The sequence below is a fragment of the Arvicola amphibius genome, chromosome 2, assembly GCF_903992535.2.
Source record: "Arvicola amphibius chromosome 2, mArvAmp1.2, whole genome shotgun sequence".
In the NCBI taxonomy this organism is placed as follows: Eukaryota; Metazoa; Chordata; class Mammalia; order Rodentia; family Cricetidae; genus Arvicola; species Arvicola amphibius.
Genome location: NC_052048.2, coordinates 166,075,164 through 166,093,664, shown reverse-complemented (window position 1 = coordinate 166,093,664; position 18,501 = coordinate 166,075,164). Strand labels below are relative to the sequence as shown.

General features: G+C 35.8%; 1 protein-coding gene across 1 annotated transcript in view; it reads right to left on the bottom strand.

Moving 5' to 3' along the window:
* Nucleotides 1–18,501, bottom strand: part of Cftr (CF transmembrane conductance regulator) — a 147,096-nt gene that overhangs the window by 104,868 nt on the left and 23,727 nt on the right. The window contains exons 2-3 of the mRNA XM_038319519.2: nucleotides 12,514–12,624; nucleotides 3,287–3,395 (exon numbers count right to left, since the gene is read on the bottom strand). Coding sequence (XP_038175447.1) covers nucleotides 3,287–3,395; nucleotides 12,514–12,624 — 220 coding nt within the window. The remainder of the gene's footprint in view (nucleotides 1–3,286; nucleotides 3,396–12,513; nucleotides 12,625–18,501) is intronic.

Here is an 18,501-nt window from a genome sequence, read left to right as displayed (position 1 = left end):
CTTTTCAAAAGCGATACTGTGGACCTCAGTGTCTGGTTGCGGGATCTAGGAAAGACAAATGGGGCAGGAGCTCTACACGGAGAAGCAATAATTACTTGAGATAGATCAGGCTTATAGAGTGTTCAGAATGCAAGTGTCTGCTTTAATCAGAGAAGCAGCCAGATATCGGGGCTCATGGGATGGGACAGAAAGATGAGAAATGAATCCTAGATAGCAGGATTTGCTAAGAGCATTCATATTGATGGGAGCTATAAAAATTAAAGTACCCAAGGCAGAGCCTCTGCATGTTCAGAATTACCCCCAAACACCCTTCCTTTGGTAGCAAGAGGCTTGGAATCAATGGCTTGTGTTTATCTAAATACAAGAGACAGATCCTCCTTTATAACAGTCTGAGGAATTTAAGAACTGTGACATTGTGAGTACCAGGAATTCTTTTAGCCCTTTAACTTTCTGGGATGGTTTAAGTTGAGCTAATATTTACTTCTGTGCAGGGAAGAACACCAGGAATCAAGAACACTTTAGAGAAAACACCTGTGAATTCTTATAGCAACAACTGCTCTCTGGTGATCATATTCTGTCAATGATATGTTTAATGATTCCCTCTACTGAGCTTCCTTTAGATTACCCTTAGATTATCCTTAATTGACTCTCATACTCAAGTTTTCAATAGCCCATTGCTCTTCTACACTGGAAGTCTTAAATATTAAAGACAATGTTATTTATCTGGCTGCAGAGTCGGATAAAGATAAAGCAAGTGCATAGTCAATGGGGACGTACCATAACTAATATGATTTAAAATTGCATCACTGTTGTAGAAATAAGGTTCTTTCTGATGGTATTTCCTTTTTCTTAATCTTTCACAGTTGAAAGTAAATTCTATAGTGCTTTTTTCTATCAGTATTGCAGCCAACAAAATCGTCATTATCCCACAATTATCATGATACACAGAGACCAAGAATAAACACATTCTTAATGTATGTCCCCCTACACCTATACAAGAATACAGCAGTTCCCATAATCTTTGCTTACTTAATGGGAAGAAGAAATGTTCAGAGAGTATCCTACGAACAATAAGGCAATGGTATCAGTTATTTGACAAGATAGAAACTTATTAAAATGGCTAAAATTTCTCCCTCTCTCACTGCAAGTCCTTAAAAGAATAAAGAAAACAGAGGCTGGTAAGAGTTGTAAAAATGAGAATACTGGGAAAGCTCAGTTAATAGCTACAAAATAACAGATGAAAGGAATACATTCTATTAGGGTGACTATAGTTAATAATATTTCAAAATAGCCAGCAGAGATGTTTAATGATCCCATCACAAAGAAATGATAGATGTTAGAGTGATTTCTATATTAATTACTTCCAATAGGTCATGAAAGATGTATACATATATTAAAATATATACTCTGTATATATTTATACACATTTGTATATGTCAAATAAAAAATTTTAAATAAAAAATTAAGTTGAAAAAACTAATAGATCAAATGCCTTGGAAGTTATACTTACCTAAATAAGATCTAGTTTTCAACATTTTTACAACTTTGAACTGTGTGGATACAGTGAGGCTTTGTGTGGCAGGGGAAGTGAGGAAGAGAGGGGTAGAGCAGCTTCAGCATCACTACACTGTTCCCTGCTCATTTTCTTGCTCATGCCTTCTTACTTTACACTCAGCTGCTCTCTCCCATCAGGACCTTTCCTTCACAGTCAGAAATTTGATCTTTGGCTTTAAAAGCTACGACAGGTCCAGAGAAACATGCCAGGATTCAGGTTAGCTCAGAAGAACTTTGAGTCATTCATTCATAATTAATACATTGTAAATAACAGAGATTTTCAGCTATATATTTTAATTTTGAAAGTTTTAATACTTCTTCATATTTACTCTACATTTCTCTGTTTTTAGATTCTACTCACTAGTTTATCTTGACTGAAAAGAGCTTCAAATTCTTTACATGTGCTCACTGATAAAAAAATGACCTCAAAGATACCTTTAAAATATAACTGATTATTCTCTCTCTGTCTGTCTATATGTGTGTATATTTCATAAAACATATTATACTAGACAAAATTATATTGGTTTTATACAGATAGATATTTAGAGACTTAACCATACATAATAGATTTATAATATATAGCAATATAAAACATTATATGCCAATATATTTATAAATCTACTTATGTATAAATATGTAATGAGCTATAATATACATGAAATTACTTACAAAGTAATAATAATCTATGTATTTATATACTTATATTCATAAAGAAGTGTGTGTGTGCATGTGTGTGTGTGTTTTGAGAAAAGTGCCAGAAGAATTTCTTCTAGAAGAAAACAGCATTAGAAACATTCTGAACCTAATTATAGTCAATTTTGTCAATATAAATTGTTAATGAATCTTTCTTGGGCAGGATAAAGTAAAATTCTTTAAGTAGTATAGCTGTACATGAGTTCCTACAACACTTGACGGAAACCAGAGCCCTGCTAGGGTTAAAAGGCCAGAAGGAGTACAGCACAACAACAATCCAATGGAACAGACAGCCACAGCATTACTGACTGAGCTGTTAAAGCAGACTTATTGTATTCCCATTTGTCACCCTTCTTTACAGGCCACAACCAAGCATTCAGAGTGATGTCCTGATGATGCAAAAAACAACACCCAAGTCAGTTTGGAGATCATCTGGGGAATCACAAAGCCCAGGTTTCCAGGCTTGCTATGCTCTTTACAGTGATGACAACATAGGCTGCTGACAAATACATTCAAGTGTACCTCACTGTCTCATTTAAAAATTTGGCTACTTTCTGGGAATCACTTCAATGTGTGTGTGTGTGTGTGTGTGTGTGTGTGTGTGTGTGTGTGTGTGTGTGTAATATATATGTGTATATGTATATGTGCATATACATATATATAAATTCAAAATATCGTAAACATCCCTCCACATAATTGACTGAATGCGGCCTTATTCTTGTCATGGCATTGTCTTCTAATATTCTCTTTCTGAATACAGAAAAGTAATGTTGCCAGTAGTCTCATATACTATTAAGATGTTCTGATCTGGATTCATAAAAGAGAAAAATTTTAAACAAGTAATTTGCTTTTCTGGATCCATTTTAATTATGATCTGTAAATTGAAGCCTGCATTTCAAGGGTTTCCACTTAATTTTAGGTCGTCTGTACTTAGAGTTGTAATCGATTCTTAAAATAACCTTTCATAATTCTATAAGCACACAACTACTTACTATATCTCAATAATACATGACACTGTATTTACCAATGAGAGTCTTACCCCTAGGTATAACAAGATTCCATAGAAGATGAATTTCCATAAAAAGCATCGCCGAAGGGCATTGATAAGCTTGGGATTCTTCTTTGAAGCTTGTTCCCTGTCCCATTCTCTGCAAAGAATAAGAAAATGGGATCAGTGAGCTGCAGCTGCAAGACTCTGAGTTGCTCTATTTCCCTTCAAGATTCCATCGACAAGAATATGTATGTTCAAGATTAACACAACACGATGACAGGACCAAACCTTGTAAAGTCTCTCCAGTGCCAGCTACTCAGTCAGATATCTGGCAGAATTTGATGCTCTTCCATTTAATCACTCTGCAGAGTTTCATTACATTAAACTACCTAATTGTGTACGTTAGAGAAACGCACTGGGTTTCTTCAGAGTGATGGCAAGGGTGAACAAATGACAGATCACACTTAGAATGCATTTGTGCTCGGAATAAGATGCAAAAATAGATATTCTAAGTCCCCTCAATCTCATGCTATTTATGTTTTTAACTATCACAGATTTCACAATATTCAACTTTCAAACAAAATCACAAATTAAAAAAAATCAGGCAGATTTTTTCATTTTACATATTTTTTTACCTTTTACTTTCCTCCCTCCAATGCCTCCTCTGTCCCTCATCCTCATTCCTTCTCAAATTCATGTCTCTTTGTCTTTGATTGTAACATGTATTACTTTAACATATAAATGCAACCTTCTGAGTCCTTTCAGTGTTGCTTGTGCATATGATTTCAGGGATGACCCTTGGTATGGGATAGCCCATTGGGGAGCACACCTCTGGGAAGGACCATTTCTCTCTCAGTTACCTTTAGCTCTTTGTCTAGGGGTGGGGCTCATGGAAGAAGGGGCTAAGCACTTTAAGAGACAGATTGCCAGAAAGTGTACTGTTAGATGTGTCACCTAGAAATGACAGGGAAGCTACGCCCATGATACTTCAACAATCTGGTTGCCTAAAACAGACCTATACAATCACTACACCAATTGACATACTAATGAAAGGGGACCATCAGGTGCATGTTTTAACGATTTAACAAAAGAAAAATCTATTTGGATTTTTAAAGAAAAAGCATTAAAGTATCATCATTAAACTTCAGCATCCAACTACTGAAATCATTTAATAGTCTATAACTCTTTGAAAATAGAGCAGAATAAAAATACGTTATATAGCAAGGATAGGTACTAAACAGTGTTGACAAACTAGCTGATGTGTAACAGCTGAGTTTTATTTTCAGTACTCCTGGTTGTTTTAGGTTGTTGCCATTGCTGTTTATTAAGAAAAGCACTTTTTAATTTTTTCAATGGAATAAAATATGTCTCAGTGTTGCCTTCATCTTAATTTTCAAATTGTTCTGAGATGGAAAAATTCCATGAACCACAGAAGAACTGAATACTTAAAGGCCATTCCACCAATGGCTATTATTATTATTAAGTTGTAATAACTGAATCTAGTTTGATATCACTTTAGAGGAAGAAAACACACTGATTTTGATGAAAAGCGTGTCAGTCTCAATATATGCACCATGACTTCCCCGAGAAACTTGCATTATAATGGCAGCCTATTTATAAAGTGAAGCCAACCCATGGTCCTCTTCATTCACATACATGGAGCCTGTTCATCCATCTGTGATACTTAGAGAATCAAAAATAGGGAACAAAAATAAATGTATAGCAGCAGCATCTTCTCCATGCAAGGAACAGGGCTCATTAAAAATTCTTATTTATACTTCAATTAGAACTTAGTAATCAACTATCTAGGAAATGAAGGAAAGGGATTGCCCATAAACCAATACCAATAACAGTGAAGTAGCAAGTACAAAAAAAAAGTCACATTTGGTAAGTAAGAGGTCTCTGGTATCCCGCATCATTAAAGCATCATTTTATGAACATAGTCAAAATAGAAATTATAATTCAAGACTGAGATAAAAATGGATGATAAACAAGTGAAGACAAGATCACAAAAGAATTGTCAGCTATGAAATGGAAGGATGTGGTGACTTGATAGAAATGGAAGCTGTTGTTTTAATTGGTGAAATTTGAATAATTTGTGGCTATCAAAGAGGAATTAGCAACAAAAGTAGATAGTATTGATCCAGCAGTATGTTAAACAGGCTTAATGAGGGCAAAGAGCTCTAGACTTACGAAATTCGTAAGTTGGTAAGGAACATAGAGCGGGCGTGTGGTTTTCATACTGCAATGATACAGATGATTCAATTTCATGGCCACAAAAGTGAATCAGAGGAGTCAAGGTACTTTTAGCAACAAATTGAAAACTTGGGCCACTCCCCAAGGGTGCAAAGGAGAGTTTCAATAAACTTCTAACAAAAACTAAGATGAAGAGATATAAAATTATAGCAACAATTATAAATTTTACAATTTATTTGTTATTAGAATGTATATCTCTGTTCTGAGACAAAAAGGTTGAATTAAAGCCAGGCAGTGGTGGCGCACGCCTTTAATCCCAGCACTAGGGAGGCAGAGGCAGGCGGATCTCTGTGAGTTCGAGACCAGCCTGGTCTACAAGAGCTAGCTCCAGGACAGGCTCTAAAGCTGCAGAGAAACCCTGTCTCGAAAAAACAAAAAAAGGTTGAATTAAAACAAAACAGATGTATTTTATAAATTTGGGGATAAAAGAAAAAATAGAGTGAAGGTGGAAGGGGTGAGGGAGGGGAATGACGGAGGGAAGGGGTAAGGAGAGAGGAGAAGAAAGAAGGGAGAAGAAGGGTGGGGAAAAGAAGGAAGAGTTACCTTTTTTGTGGCATAGAAAGGTATAAGCCTAGAGTTCTGAGAGGTCCATCTGAGAAGAAAGTTAGTCTAAGAAAATAAGCCAGCACAAGGCACACATCACAGAAGATAATTGTGTCCTAGGACTCATTGACTGTAACATATGGGCCCAGGCCTGCTTCTTTGTTTTTCTGTCCAGCCCGGTACCCCACAACTTTTTAGCCCCAAAGAAAATCACACATAGGTCCCTAAAGTTATAAAAGCTGATTGGCCCATTAGCTCTAGCCTCTCACTGGCTAACTCTCACATCTTAATTAACCCATTTTTCTGATCTATGTTAGCCATGTGGCTCAGTAACTTTTTTAGTGGGACAGGTCACATCCTGCTGCTTTGGTGGTCTGGGCAGGAATGGGAGGAATCAACTTCCTCCTTCCCAGAGTTCTCCTGTTCTCATTACATCATTTCTACTTCCTGTCTGGTTTTCCCGCCTATACTTCCTGCCTGGCCAATCAGCATTTATTTAAAACATGATTGACAGGTTACAGACAATTCTCCCACACCAATTGACTCCCTTGGGCTAGTTCTCTACCTAGATATTCACCTAGTTTAGGTTTCATGAGCTATTAAATGTCCTCTTTTTAGTTGATAAACCTAGTTGATTTGGCTTCTGTCACTCACAATGGTCCCAACCAATACTCAGAAAGGGGAACTATGATAAATTTACCAGAACTGAATTGTATAGCTTCATTATTCAGTGGTTGGCAAATTATATTATCTCTAAGTTGTGGGTTGTTTTTCTGTTGGCTGAAGATAATTATGGTTTTCTTCCAGAGTGGTCAAGATGAGAAATTATGCTTGATATGTGACAGATCATCAAAAATTATGATAAGTTTAAATTTTTGACAGTCAGTAGCTATTGTGCTAAGGTTTCTTTGAAGTCTAATTGCGTTCACACATTCAGATTTTCATGGTGACATTCCAAGTGCTCACCACCAGCAAACTACACAAGACCTGACTACAGTTTTCAGGTATTTTGCTCCAGGTGCCTAGACAACACATCTTTGTGCAGTAAGCAGGGAAGTTGGTTACCATTTCTTACTCCCTTAGTCCACCTACTCTGCCCCAAATTTCCTGCAGCAGCCCCACAAATGGAAATGGCATTCTCAACCCTACTGAGACTTAGTCCTCTCATGAACATTGTAGATGCCTTCACTAAAAGATGGTGACTTAAATGTAAAAGAGGAAAGAATACAACAAACCACATAAATGTCTAAATTCCAACACAGAAACAAAATCAACATAAAAAGATACCATGTTTCTTCCCCAAATTACTAATCCCATGAAAATGGCACCCAATAAAGAAAACATGGAAAATTATAAGTATATTCAAACAACTAATAAAAGACATGAATATGCTACAAAAGAACAAAGGGATTAATGAAATAAAGAAGTCAATACAAGACAAGATAATAGAATAATTTCTACAATAATAATAATAATAGAATTGCTGAGAAAAAAGCCCAAACTGAAATGATTCTAAAAATAAAAGAAAAATTAATAATCCAAATATAAATCTGAGTAGGAGGTCTCCCCAGTAGACTAGATCATGTAGAAAACAGAGCATTGAGGTTGAAGACAAGATACAGGAATTGGATTACTCAGTAATGTAAGCAATGAATCTTAAAAATAAATATGACCATAATGTATGAAACCTCTGGAGCTCCACAGTGAAGGCTTTGCAAATATTGTAAATAAAACAACATAAGAAAATTTGCCAAACCTAGAGAAAGAAATGTTCATCTAGGTACAAGAGGCCTTACAGAATATCAAATAGATAGGACCACAAAAGAATTCCACCACATATTATGGTTAAAACATTAAAAGTACAAGATAAAAATAGAGTGAAAGAAAAAAATGTCAAGTCTAAGGGCTGAGTTATCAGAGCATTCAATGGTTAACTTTTTTTTTAAGAATGTAGTTATTTTTTACATTTTAAAATAAAATATATCAATTTGCTCTTTCCTCTCTCCTGCCCCTCAAGTCCCTTTCGTTCAATTCCTTCGATGACTCCATACCTCACTCCCAAATTAGTAGCCTGGCCCTCCCAAATTATTGTTGCTTCTAAATCCAGAAAGACTTGGGAAAGTATATTGCAAGTTTTAAAGCATAACTGAAAACCCACACTATTATATTAAGCATAATTATATTAAAATTTAAAGAGAAATAAATCCTTCCCATAATAAAATCAATTTAAGGAATTTTATGAGCATTAAGCCAACTCTACAGAGGATACCGGGAGGAATACTAGAGTCTGAAATCAAAATAAACAGAGCTCACAAGAAGTCACAGAGAATAAAGAATTTCAGGACAGTTAATCAAAAGAGGTCTAAAAAACCATAAAACAACAAAATAAAAGATATAAATAAACATCTTTCAATAAAAATTGTTAATAGTCTCAACTACTCAATAGAAAGATACAGGCTACTGGCTAGGATTAGCAAACAGGATCCATCCTTTTTCTGCCTCCAAGTAGCACACATCACAATCAGCAATAGATATTGGCTTAGGGTGTAGACTAAAAAAGTTATTCTAAGCAGAGAGAACTAAGAAACAAGCAAGCATACACAGTCTAACGCCTGACAAGATAAACTTCAAAACTACTCAAAAGAGACAAGGAAAGTAAAAGTTCACAACCATTGAAAGAACAGCCCAGTAAGAGGATATCACATTTAGATATTACAATTCTAATTTCATACATATCAAGCAGAAGCACACTTAGTCACTTTAAGAAAAAAAAATGATTTCAAAAATCAGTTTCACCAACAGACAGGTTGTCTGGACAAAAAAAAAATGAACAAACTTTGGAGTTAAAATGGCATCATAAATCAAATGGACCTAACAGGCAACTACAAGTTAAACCACAAGCTCTAAAACAAATGAATAATTTGTGGATGCATATTCTCTGTAAAGTTAAATGAAGATTAAGTAAATAATTTAAACCACTCCATAACAGTCAGTGAGAGTAGTAATTAAAAATTCCCCCCAAGCAGAGCACAGAATTCTGCTAGACCTTCAAAGAATTAATACCAATATTCCTCAAATTGTTCCATAAAATAGAAAAGAAATGTTTTCAAATTATTTCTACAAAACCTTTATTACTCAATTTCAGAAAAAGACCCAACAAAAATAAAAATTATAGACCAGTGTTATTGATGAATACAAATGTAAAAATTTTCAAAAAAATACTTGTAAACCAAATTTAAGAGTATATATATAAAAAAATCAACTATAACAAGTCAGCTTCATGCAATAAAGCAGGGAACTTCAACAAACTTGAATCAGTAAATGCAATATGCCAAAAAAATTACACCCATGGACAGAAATTACATGAATAAATTCCAACATTCTTCATGATGTTAAGTCCCGGAGAATTTGGGGATACATGGGACATATGTCAGCATAATATGGGAAATATACAACAAGCCCATATTCACAGATATTATGAAAATGGCCATTGTATCAAATGCAGTCTACAGAATCCATGCAATTATCATCAAGACCCAGCGCAATACTTCACAGAAAGTTGAGAAAAAACACAACTTGAAACACAAAATACATAAGCTAGCAAAAACATTACTGTAAACATCTCCTAAAATATATACGTACATATAAATAAGAGGCATTGAACAGAGGGATAATGCCTCTCTTAAAACCATAGGCTAGCAAATAAGAATAACAGTGCTAGGCATTGGTTATATGACTAGTTTTTCGTCACTGGGTTCCCATAGACCTCCTCCCAAACATTACAGGTAATAAATTGTCAAAGTTCTTGGTTAGCTTGCAGAATTTAATGGTTAAGACTCTACTGCTGAAGTCACCACAAACTTGAGACATAAGATGTGGAAGAATCAATCAGGTACCAACATGGAAGCTTCATCCTTACTGGTTAGTGATCATAGTACTGAAAGTTCTATGCATGCTACTAGAGGAGAAATGTAACAGTCATACTCATTTGTAAACCATGTAATCTACAATGAAGACTAGCTTTGGAAAGATATACCCATGAATAGGATAATTACATGAATGATATAGGATTAATCAACCCCTTTCTGATGAATTGAAGCTGTATTTTACAAGACAGAAGTTATGTCTGGTACCATTAACTGTGCTATATCATAGTCCTAGGGGAGAACCTAATTGTTCTGCTGATTATCCAGAATAAGCTGAACGATTATTCTGCTAAGTGGTCAGCGTATGAATCTGCTGCCTAAGTTCTTATCTTTATAACCATTAGTGAATATCTCAACCCTCATAAAATAAGCAGGAGGCAGCAGATAATTTAGAGACCAACAACTGATCAGTGTGTAGAGATTAAGTGACTGTGGAGTCCTCAGCTCTAAATGGGACACCAATCTGGTCTTAGATCCTCATCGAAGTGGATGTGGTTGATTTTAAGAGCAACAGTTACTGGAGATCTCTAGCAAAATAGTATGTGCTGTCATATTGCTGGATATGACAGCACTGTTGCACATATGAACTCATAGCAGTTACAACTGCATGTACAAGATCTGCACAAGATCAAACAAGATAATCTCAGCACGGAGGGAGGGGCTCATGAAGTCCCACCCTTATCTGGGGAGCTACTGGTTGTTGGTGGAAAGTCACTTTTCTTCAGGGAAGAAGAAGCCACCAATGAACCAGTAGATGTTTTTATGCCCATCCACATACTAGCTGCACTAAGTGGAGTCAGTGAGTTTTAAAAGAGTACATGGCAGTTGGGAGGGAAAGGAGGTAGGGAGGGTAGGCCAGGAATCAAATACAAGGATACAAGAGATGGACTTGACAAAAACATATTAGTATGAAATTCTCAACAAAATCAACCAAAACTAAAAGGAAAAATATATACTTTTCTTAATGAATTCTAATACATTTTTAACATCAGAAAGTTAAACTACTTCTACTTTATACATTTATAATAGAAACCAGTATTTTAAAATGTTCAGCCAACATATAGGTTTTGATTAACATAATTGTTTTAGTTACTTTTATATTTCTGTGCCAAGGCATCATGGCCAAGTTACAGATGAAAGTGTTCATGGGGGCTTAGAGTTTGAGAATTAAGTTCATGACCATCATGGTGGGGAGCTTAGCAGCAGGCAGACTCAGTGCGGGAGCAGCTGAGAGCTTGCATTGTCAGAAGCTTTTTGAGGCAGAGAGAGCAATTTTAGAATATCATCTGTCTTTGAAACCTTAAAGGTCACATTTCCTAATCCTTCCCCAAAAGGTTCAATGACTGGACACCAAATCAAATCATATGAGCAAGTGGGGGTTACTGTCATTCAAACAGCCATAATAATAAACATTTTCAATTAAAATATTGTGACAGCAAGCCAGTCATTGTAGCACATTCCTATAGTACCACGACTTGAGACACTGAAGCAAAAAAAAAAAAAAAAAAAAAAAAAAAAAGATGGCTTTGAGGCCATTCTGGGTGGGTAGTGAGATTAAGGCTACCTTGGACTAAGAAATAAGATCTTGTCTCAAAAGACTGAGGTTAATGTTAGAGGAGGTCTGTTTGTTGGTTCCCGGCCGCCCAGCTAGCTTAGACCCGAAATAATCACACAGAAACTGTATTTATTAAATCACTGCTTGGCCCATTAGCTCTAGCTTCTTATTGGCTAACTCTTATATCTCAGTTTAACCCATCTCCAATAATCTGTGTATCGCCACCTAGCAGTGGCTTACCAGCAAAATTTTGACATGTATGACTCCATGGCAGCTCTCTCCCTGCCATTCTTTTTTTTTTTTTTTTTTTTTTTTTTTTTTTTTTTTTTTTTTCGAGACAGGGTTTCTCAGTGGCTTTGGAGCCTGTCCTGGAACTAGCTCTTGTAGACCAGGCTGGTCTCGAACTCACAGAGATCCGCCTGCCTCTGCCTCCCGAGTGCTGGGATTAAAGGCGTGCGCCACGACCCACCACCGCCCGGCTTCTCCCTGCCATTCTTATCCCAGCATTCAGTCCAGTTCTCCCCATCTACCTAAGTTCTGCCAGCCATATCAACAGACTAAGGCAGTTTCTTTATTCACTAACCATTAAAAGCAACACACCAGATTAAGAATGTATCTCATTGTTAGTGTCCTTGTCAAGCAAGGACAAGGCCCTGCATTCCATCCCTATTGCCACAAATATTTTAGAAACAAATTATTTACTTTACAATGATTTTATTTTAGTCTTTCCAAATATTCCTTTGTGTTTCTTAAAGATAAGTAAATTCTCAGACTATACATCATTTATTTTAATACAAGAAGCCATTTCTTAAGAAAATTATTATTTTTTATTCATGTTTTAATTTTTGAGTAGGCCAAGATTCAGCAAGAGTATAAGATGCTCCTATTTTAAATGTGCTATTTTAAAATTAAACCTCTAAGTATGCCAGTTTTCTATTCTCAAAAAGACATGAAATGTCTTTCTTCTGCTAATAAAGTCATGGATAAGATCATACCTTTCTAGCTGTTCAGACACATGGTCAGCTGAATCAGAAGAAGGAGCTTGGTATATGTCTGATAACTCCAAGCGCTGTCTATACCCTTTTCTCAAAATTGGTGTGGTCCAGCTAAAAGAGAAGAAGGCAGACATATATTCCGTATTAAGTCTTCATTACAGGCATGATTCTGGTACCAACTGTCATGCAGAAAATACAGTAATATATACAGAAATATGAAAGTGAAGTAAAACAAGTTACATAAATACAATAATATTCATATTGTACTTGATATACCCATATAAACATCAGCACCTCTGAACTAAGGCTTTTTTTTTAACAGATGAGGATTCTAATATAGTTTAATCTTTCACGAGAAGAAAAGAGACTGAGGAACATAAGACAGACAATAAATATTCATAATTGTGTCAATGTGACCTAGGACATTTAGCAATGAGTTAGCTATTAAAAAACTGAGTATAAAGATAGACAGTGAATAGTTTATAGCAGTTAGCTAATATGATTGTCTCTACAACACTGCTTGAAAGTGTAAATCATCAATTCTTTTCTCATTACCCTGCAGGTATTTATGATTGTTTGTTTGTTTTTTTTTTTTTTTTTTTCGAGACAGGGTTTCTCAGTGGCTTTGGAGCCTGTCCTGGAACTAGCTCTTGTAGACCAGGCTGGTCTCGAACTCACAGAGATCCGCCTGCCTCTGCCTCCCGAGTGCTGGGATTAAAGGCGTGCGCCACCACCGCCCGGCGGTATTTATGATTGAAACTAGAGAAACTGATGGAGAAAAGTAGAGTAGCCCTTTTTGCTCAAACATGCTGCTTCTAATTACTATGGGAAAGGCAAGACAAACTCCACAAGGACATAAATCAGAAATTCTAATACACACACACATACATACATACATACATACATACATACATACATACATACATACATACTTAATTCCAACAAGCCACACTTCCTAATCCTTGCCAAATAGTTTCACCAACTAGAGACCAAGTATTCAAGTGGCTCATGGGGACCTTTTTCATTCAGACCACCACAAAACGTTCAATTTAAAAATATTTTGAAATCAAGCCAGATATGTTGGCACATACCTATAGTCCTAGAACTTGGGAAGATGAGGCAAATAGGAGGTGACTTTTGAGGCCATCCTATATACAGTAAATTTAAGGCCAGCCTTCTAATATATATATCAGAGAAGACTGAGTATACAATGAGTTTAAGGCCAATCATATATAAACACATATACACACACAATTATATATGTATATATTTTATATATACATTTAAACAGATAGACAATTATCTATGCATATATGTATATATATGCATACATATATGGCTGAAGAAAGGCAGAGATAGAAAGGAAAACTGTAAAAAATAAATCATATATCAAGAGAAAACTCTAAAGTAAATTAGAAAGAATGCAGTCTTTCTCAGCTTAAATTTTATGTATTTGTTTAAGGAAGGAATTTACCAGGATTAGTTGTTTTCAAAACTGATTTCTCCCTCAGCACCTCTTTTTGTACCCCAGAAATTCCTAAGATTTATTATCATTAAGGTTCTGTAATAATGTAAAATGATGAATGTTAAACCATCAAAGAGTCTGTATTTGAGAAGCAAGAAAACGTGAAACAAATAAACAAAAAATACACTATCAAAAGTCATTCATGCTGGGCGGCGGTGGCGCACACCTTTAATCCCAGCACTCGGGAGGCAGAGGCAGGTGGATCTCTGTGAGTTCGAGACCAGCCTGGTCTACAAGAGCTAGTTCCAGGACAGGCTCAAAGCTACAGAGAAACCCTGTCTCGAAAAACCAAAAAAAAAAAAAAAAAGTCATTCAATTGTAAAGAAATGCCATGTCAAATGTCAACATTTTGATATTGTTCCAGGGTAAATATTCCAGGGAGCCCTCATGATTACACTTATCCTCCCATCTAAGGTTCCATATTCTTCTTTCTACTACTTTGACTTGCTCACTAGGACCAGTCCCATGCCCTTAATCCTCCTGTAGTTTGTCTTTGTAGTTTGTCCCTAAAACTAAGTAACTTAATTGGCCATTTCTTGCTAAGACCGTAGTGAGTCGTGATTCCTTGTGTCTCTTTAACTTACAAATTTGCATTTTGACAAGAACCTTCTTTAACAAAGGGTAGTAACTAGGCTTAGTCTTCAAAAACCACTGTGATTCACTGGTCATTCTTCCTATAGGAAAAAAGATAGTAAATATACATGAAAGCAGACTGAATGTATCAGGAAAAGAAGAGCCATAATCATGCAGAGCCTCTGGTGATACCATCTGAGAAGGAGTGGCACAACTAGGTACTCACTACCCTAGTCAGTATCTCACAGGCAGAAAGTAAAATTGAAATAAAGGTGGTAGTTTGTATAGGAGATAAAACTGAGACAGCAAAGTGAGATATGGTTATGTGATTTAGGCAATTACCCTTTACAAACTTAAAGCAAGAATTTACTACCAGAGCTGAGTGGAGGTGGCGCACGCCTTTAATCCCAGCACTTGGGAGGCAGAAGTAGGCAGATCTCTGTGAGTTCAAGGCCAGCCTGGTCTAGAAGAGCTAGTTTCCAGGACAGGCTCCAAAACTACAAAGAAACCCTGTCTCGAAAAAACAAACAACAACAAAAAAGAGTTTACTACCAATTATTTAAAGAATCTATTTAGCACTTGCCAAAAACTTTTGCAATCATTAGCTTACTGGTGTGTTTTAATTGTGAAACTTGTTAAGCAAATAAAACAAAAGGGAGTGTTATTAGCTACCTTAGAAAAGGGTACTCAGAGACATAAAACTTTTCTGAATTATTAATGTAAAAGATTTCTCCACATTCTTTTGAATTCATTCTTTACCATGTTCAACTGTAAGAGAATTAAGAAAAGTGGGACGTAATAAAATTAGACACATAACTAAGAGAGTGAAAATAAGGGGAGCAAATCCAGTAGGTAATAGGTAAGGGTGTACTCTGCAAACAATAATCCCTTTTCCAGAAACAAAAGAAAAAGCTGATTGCTCACTGCTTCATAAATACTATTATTACCATGACCAATTCAAGCTACCAAAGATGAGATCACTGAACTCACAACTGCAAGAAAATGAACTGCATATAATATTAACATGCTCATCACTTCACAGACAATAACCACAAATGGTCTCAATACCCTAACAGCGATGCATAACTAAATGCAAAGTGATAACCTCTTGAACTTTTGTTTACCATATTGCAATTATGTTCTATAAGTTGGTATTTAACCACTATGTTTAATAGCAAGTTCATAAATAATCTCATCTAGAAAGGTTCAAGTGTGTACATCACTATGGGCAGAGATTTGAAATCTCAGAAGGCCAGTAGCAAGGGACAAAAAGAATGACGATTTGCAGAACACATTAAAAAAGAAAATTCATTACACCTACTAGCAGCCTTGTGTTCCCAATATATTTGAAATTATTAAAATCATGCATCAACTTCAAAATGAGCAGAAGCTCACTGTCTTCCAATACCATTCGTTAAGGGGCATTCAAAAGAAATTTTTAAATTTACTTAAGCCCTTACACATTGCAAGCATTATTCTTTGGGTCCATGTTTAAGATTTAGTAGCCATTCTCATGAACAAGCTTCCAGCTCAGTTCAAAATAACACAATGTGTGTGATAAATTCATAAAAATTATCCTTGTTATCTCAGGGTATTTTAAGATAGTATATGATGCTGTGACAACTAGTTTTACCAAGAGAACCACGAGGCCAAATAAATTCAGCAGTATAATGTTCAAGCTCATCAGCTGTAATTATTAGTTAGCATTTCTTGGCAGTTACACCATAGAAAGCCTGAATTTATGTTTCCAAATTAAAACTGGTTCAAAGCAAATTGTAAAAATGAAAGTCCAGGGACAGTAGCAATGATTAGTGGTTTAGGGAAGTTGCTGCTCCTACAAAGGACCAGGGTTTGAATCCCAGCAACCACATGGAGGCTTACAACCATCTGTAACTCCAGGTCCAGGGGACCTGATGCCCTCTTTTGACATCTGAGGGCTCCAGGCATACATGCAGTGCACATATATACAAGCAGTCAAGATACTCATACACATAAGCAAATCTAAAAAATTTTAAAACCAACTAAAAACCTATTCATCTTAGGCTGTCTGCAATCACCTTACAGAAAGATTTTATTTCTTGAGAAAAAAATCAGCTTCTTCTAACAATGAGTTCTCTACGTCAACTATAAGTCAGTCTAAGAAACATAAAACAAAATTAGAGAAAATAGACATTCAAGTTTTAGACACTATGCAACATAAATGTGAAATTCAAGCCACTCTTTATTTGCAAGGATTCTGAGTATATTTAATGGACTTGTGTAGATTCAACACTGTTCAAAGCCAGAATTTTCACCTCAGTATTTCTCCCATCTTAAAGTAATATACATTCAGGTATTTCATGAGTCTGAGTAGTTGGAACAACATAAGGCATTACAGTGACGATTTTTCTCTGTCTTCCACTGTCCCTGCCAGCTATTTCCCTCACATCTAAATGACTAACAAATTGGTATTCCTAGAATGTCTGATGGCCTTCAAAGTCAGGGTTTCTCTAACAGAAACTAGTTAATCAATTAAGAGGTAGCAGACACATAGTATACGCATATTTCTAGAGTTTACTACGAGCCAGGAAAAAAAGCCCACCATCTCAGATATACTGTTCTGTCCACTTAACCATAACAAGCTTCAGGTTATATTACAAACAATGCTAGCATTTTAGTTTTTAAAGACATACACGCTAATTTTACTCTGTTTAATATAGCTCATTTCATTTCTTTGGGAAAACTAATTTTATACAGAATGATTTGTAGTTTCTAATAAAATAATTTGTTCCCAGAAATTAAGGTCAGAAGTCCCTGCTAAAGGAATGCAAAACCAAGTCTCAGCCGCCTGTCCTAACATGTCAATCAAAGAGATGAGCAGTGATGAAAGACAGAGAAAGAAGATTTAATCTAAGTGGGCACACAGTGCGAAAGAGAAAAAGGAGTTCTGTAGCTGCCCATCACAAGTCCATCTTCAGGATATAGGCTACAGCTTAGGCTTAAAGAGAAGTACCAAAAGGCAGGGGAAAGATACGTTTATCATTAAAGAGTCTTTGTCAAACTTGGGCTCAGTTCTTGTTGTACAAGTCAGTTCAAATAAGTCATTACTGATGTGAGGACAAGTCAGGTCCTGAGAAAGACTGCTACTGAACAGGGCCTGATTCTCATGCACAGTGAACTTCTGCACTCCTGGAATCCAGAATGACCACAGGCTTATGGAAATCACTGAAGAAATTGAAGAAGTATCTTGGGAGTCTACAAAAGATTGCTACAGAAGGAAACAGTAAAATTTCTCACTCTTGTCCTTGTGTGTATAACCTTAAAAGGGGTTAAAGAGCTTAGTTTCATTTTTTAGACAAATACCACTTGAGAGATGTAAATACCTACATATAAAATTAAGAGTCTAATCCAAAGTTTTAAGACAAGGAGACAGATGCAAAATGTAGGCAGGGATATCAGGTTTTCAGCTTGTTCATACTGACCTGTGTGCCAAATGGGGTCCAGGGCTCTTTAACAAAATCAATTTCTAAGGTCCCACTAAAAATTTGCCCACTATAATGACTATTAAAGCTTTTATTTTTCTCAAAACCAATCCTCCCAAAAGTCACATATTTAAAGCTAATAACCAGTTTTCCAACTGACATTTAGCTTAATCTAACAGAGACACCTGGCATTTTCATCTGCTAAAATAATATGAAGATTATGTGTCAGATATTTTCAAGTTCAATCATTATTTGCACAGAGAAATCATACTTTTGCAGTATTTAACATTACTTTTTATTTAACTAGTCAAATGAAATTAAATACCAAAACCACCAGTTGTATGACATTTCTATTACAACTGACATGTTAGCCCACACTCTCGATCTTTTTCCTTTTTAGATAAAATAGTTCTTAAGAACTGAAGTGAA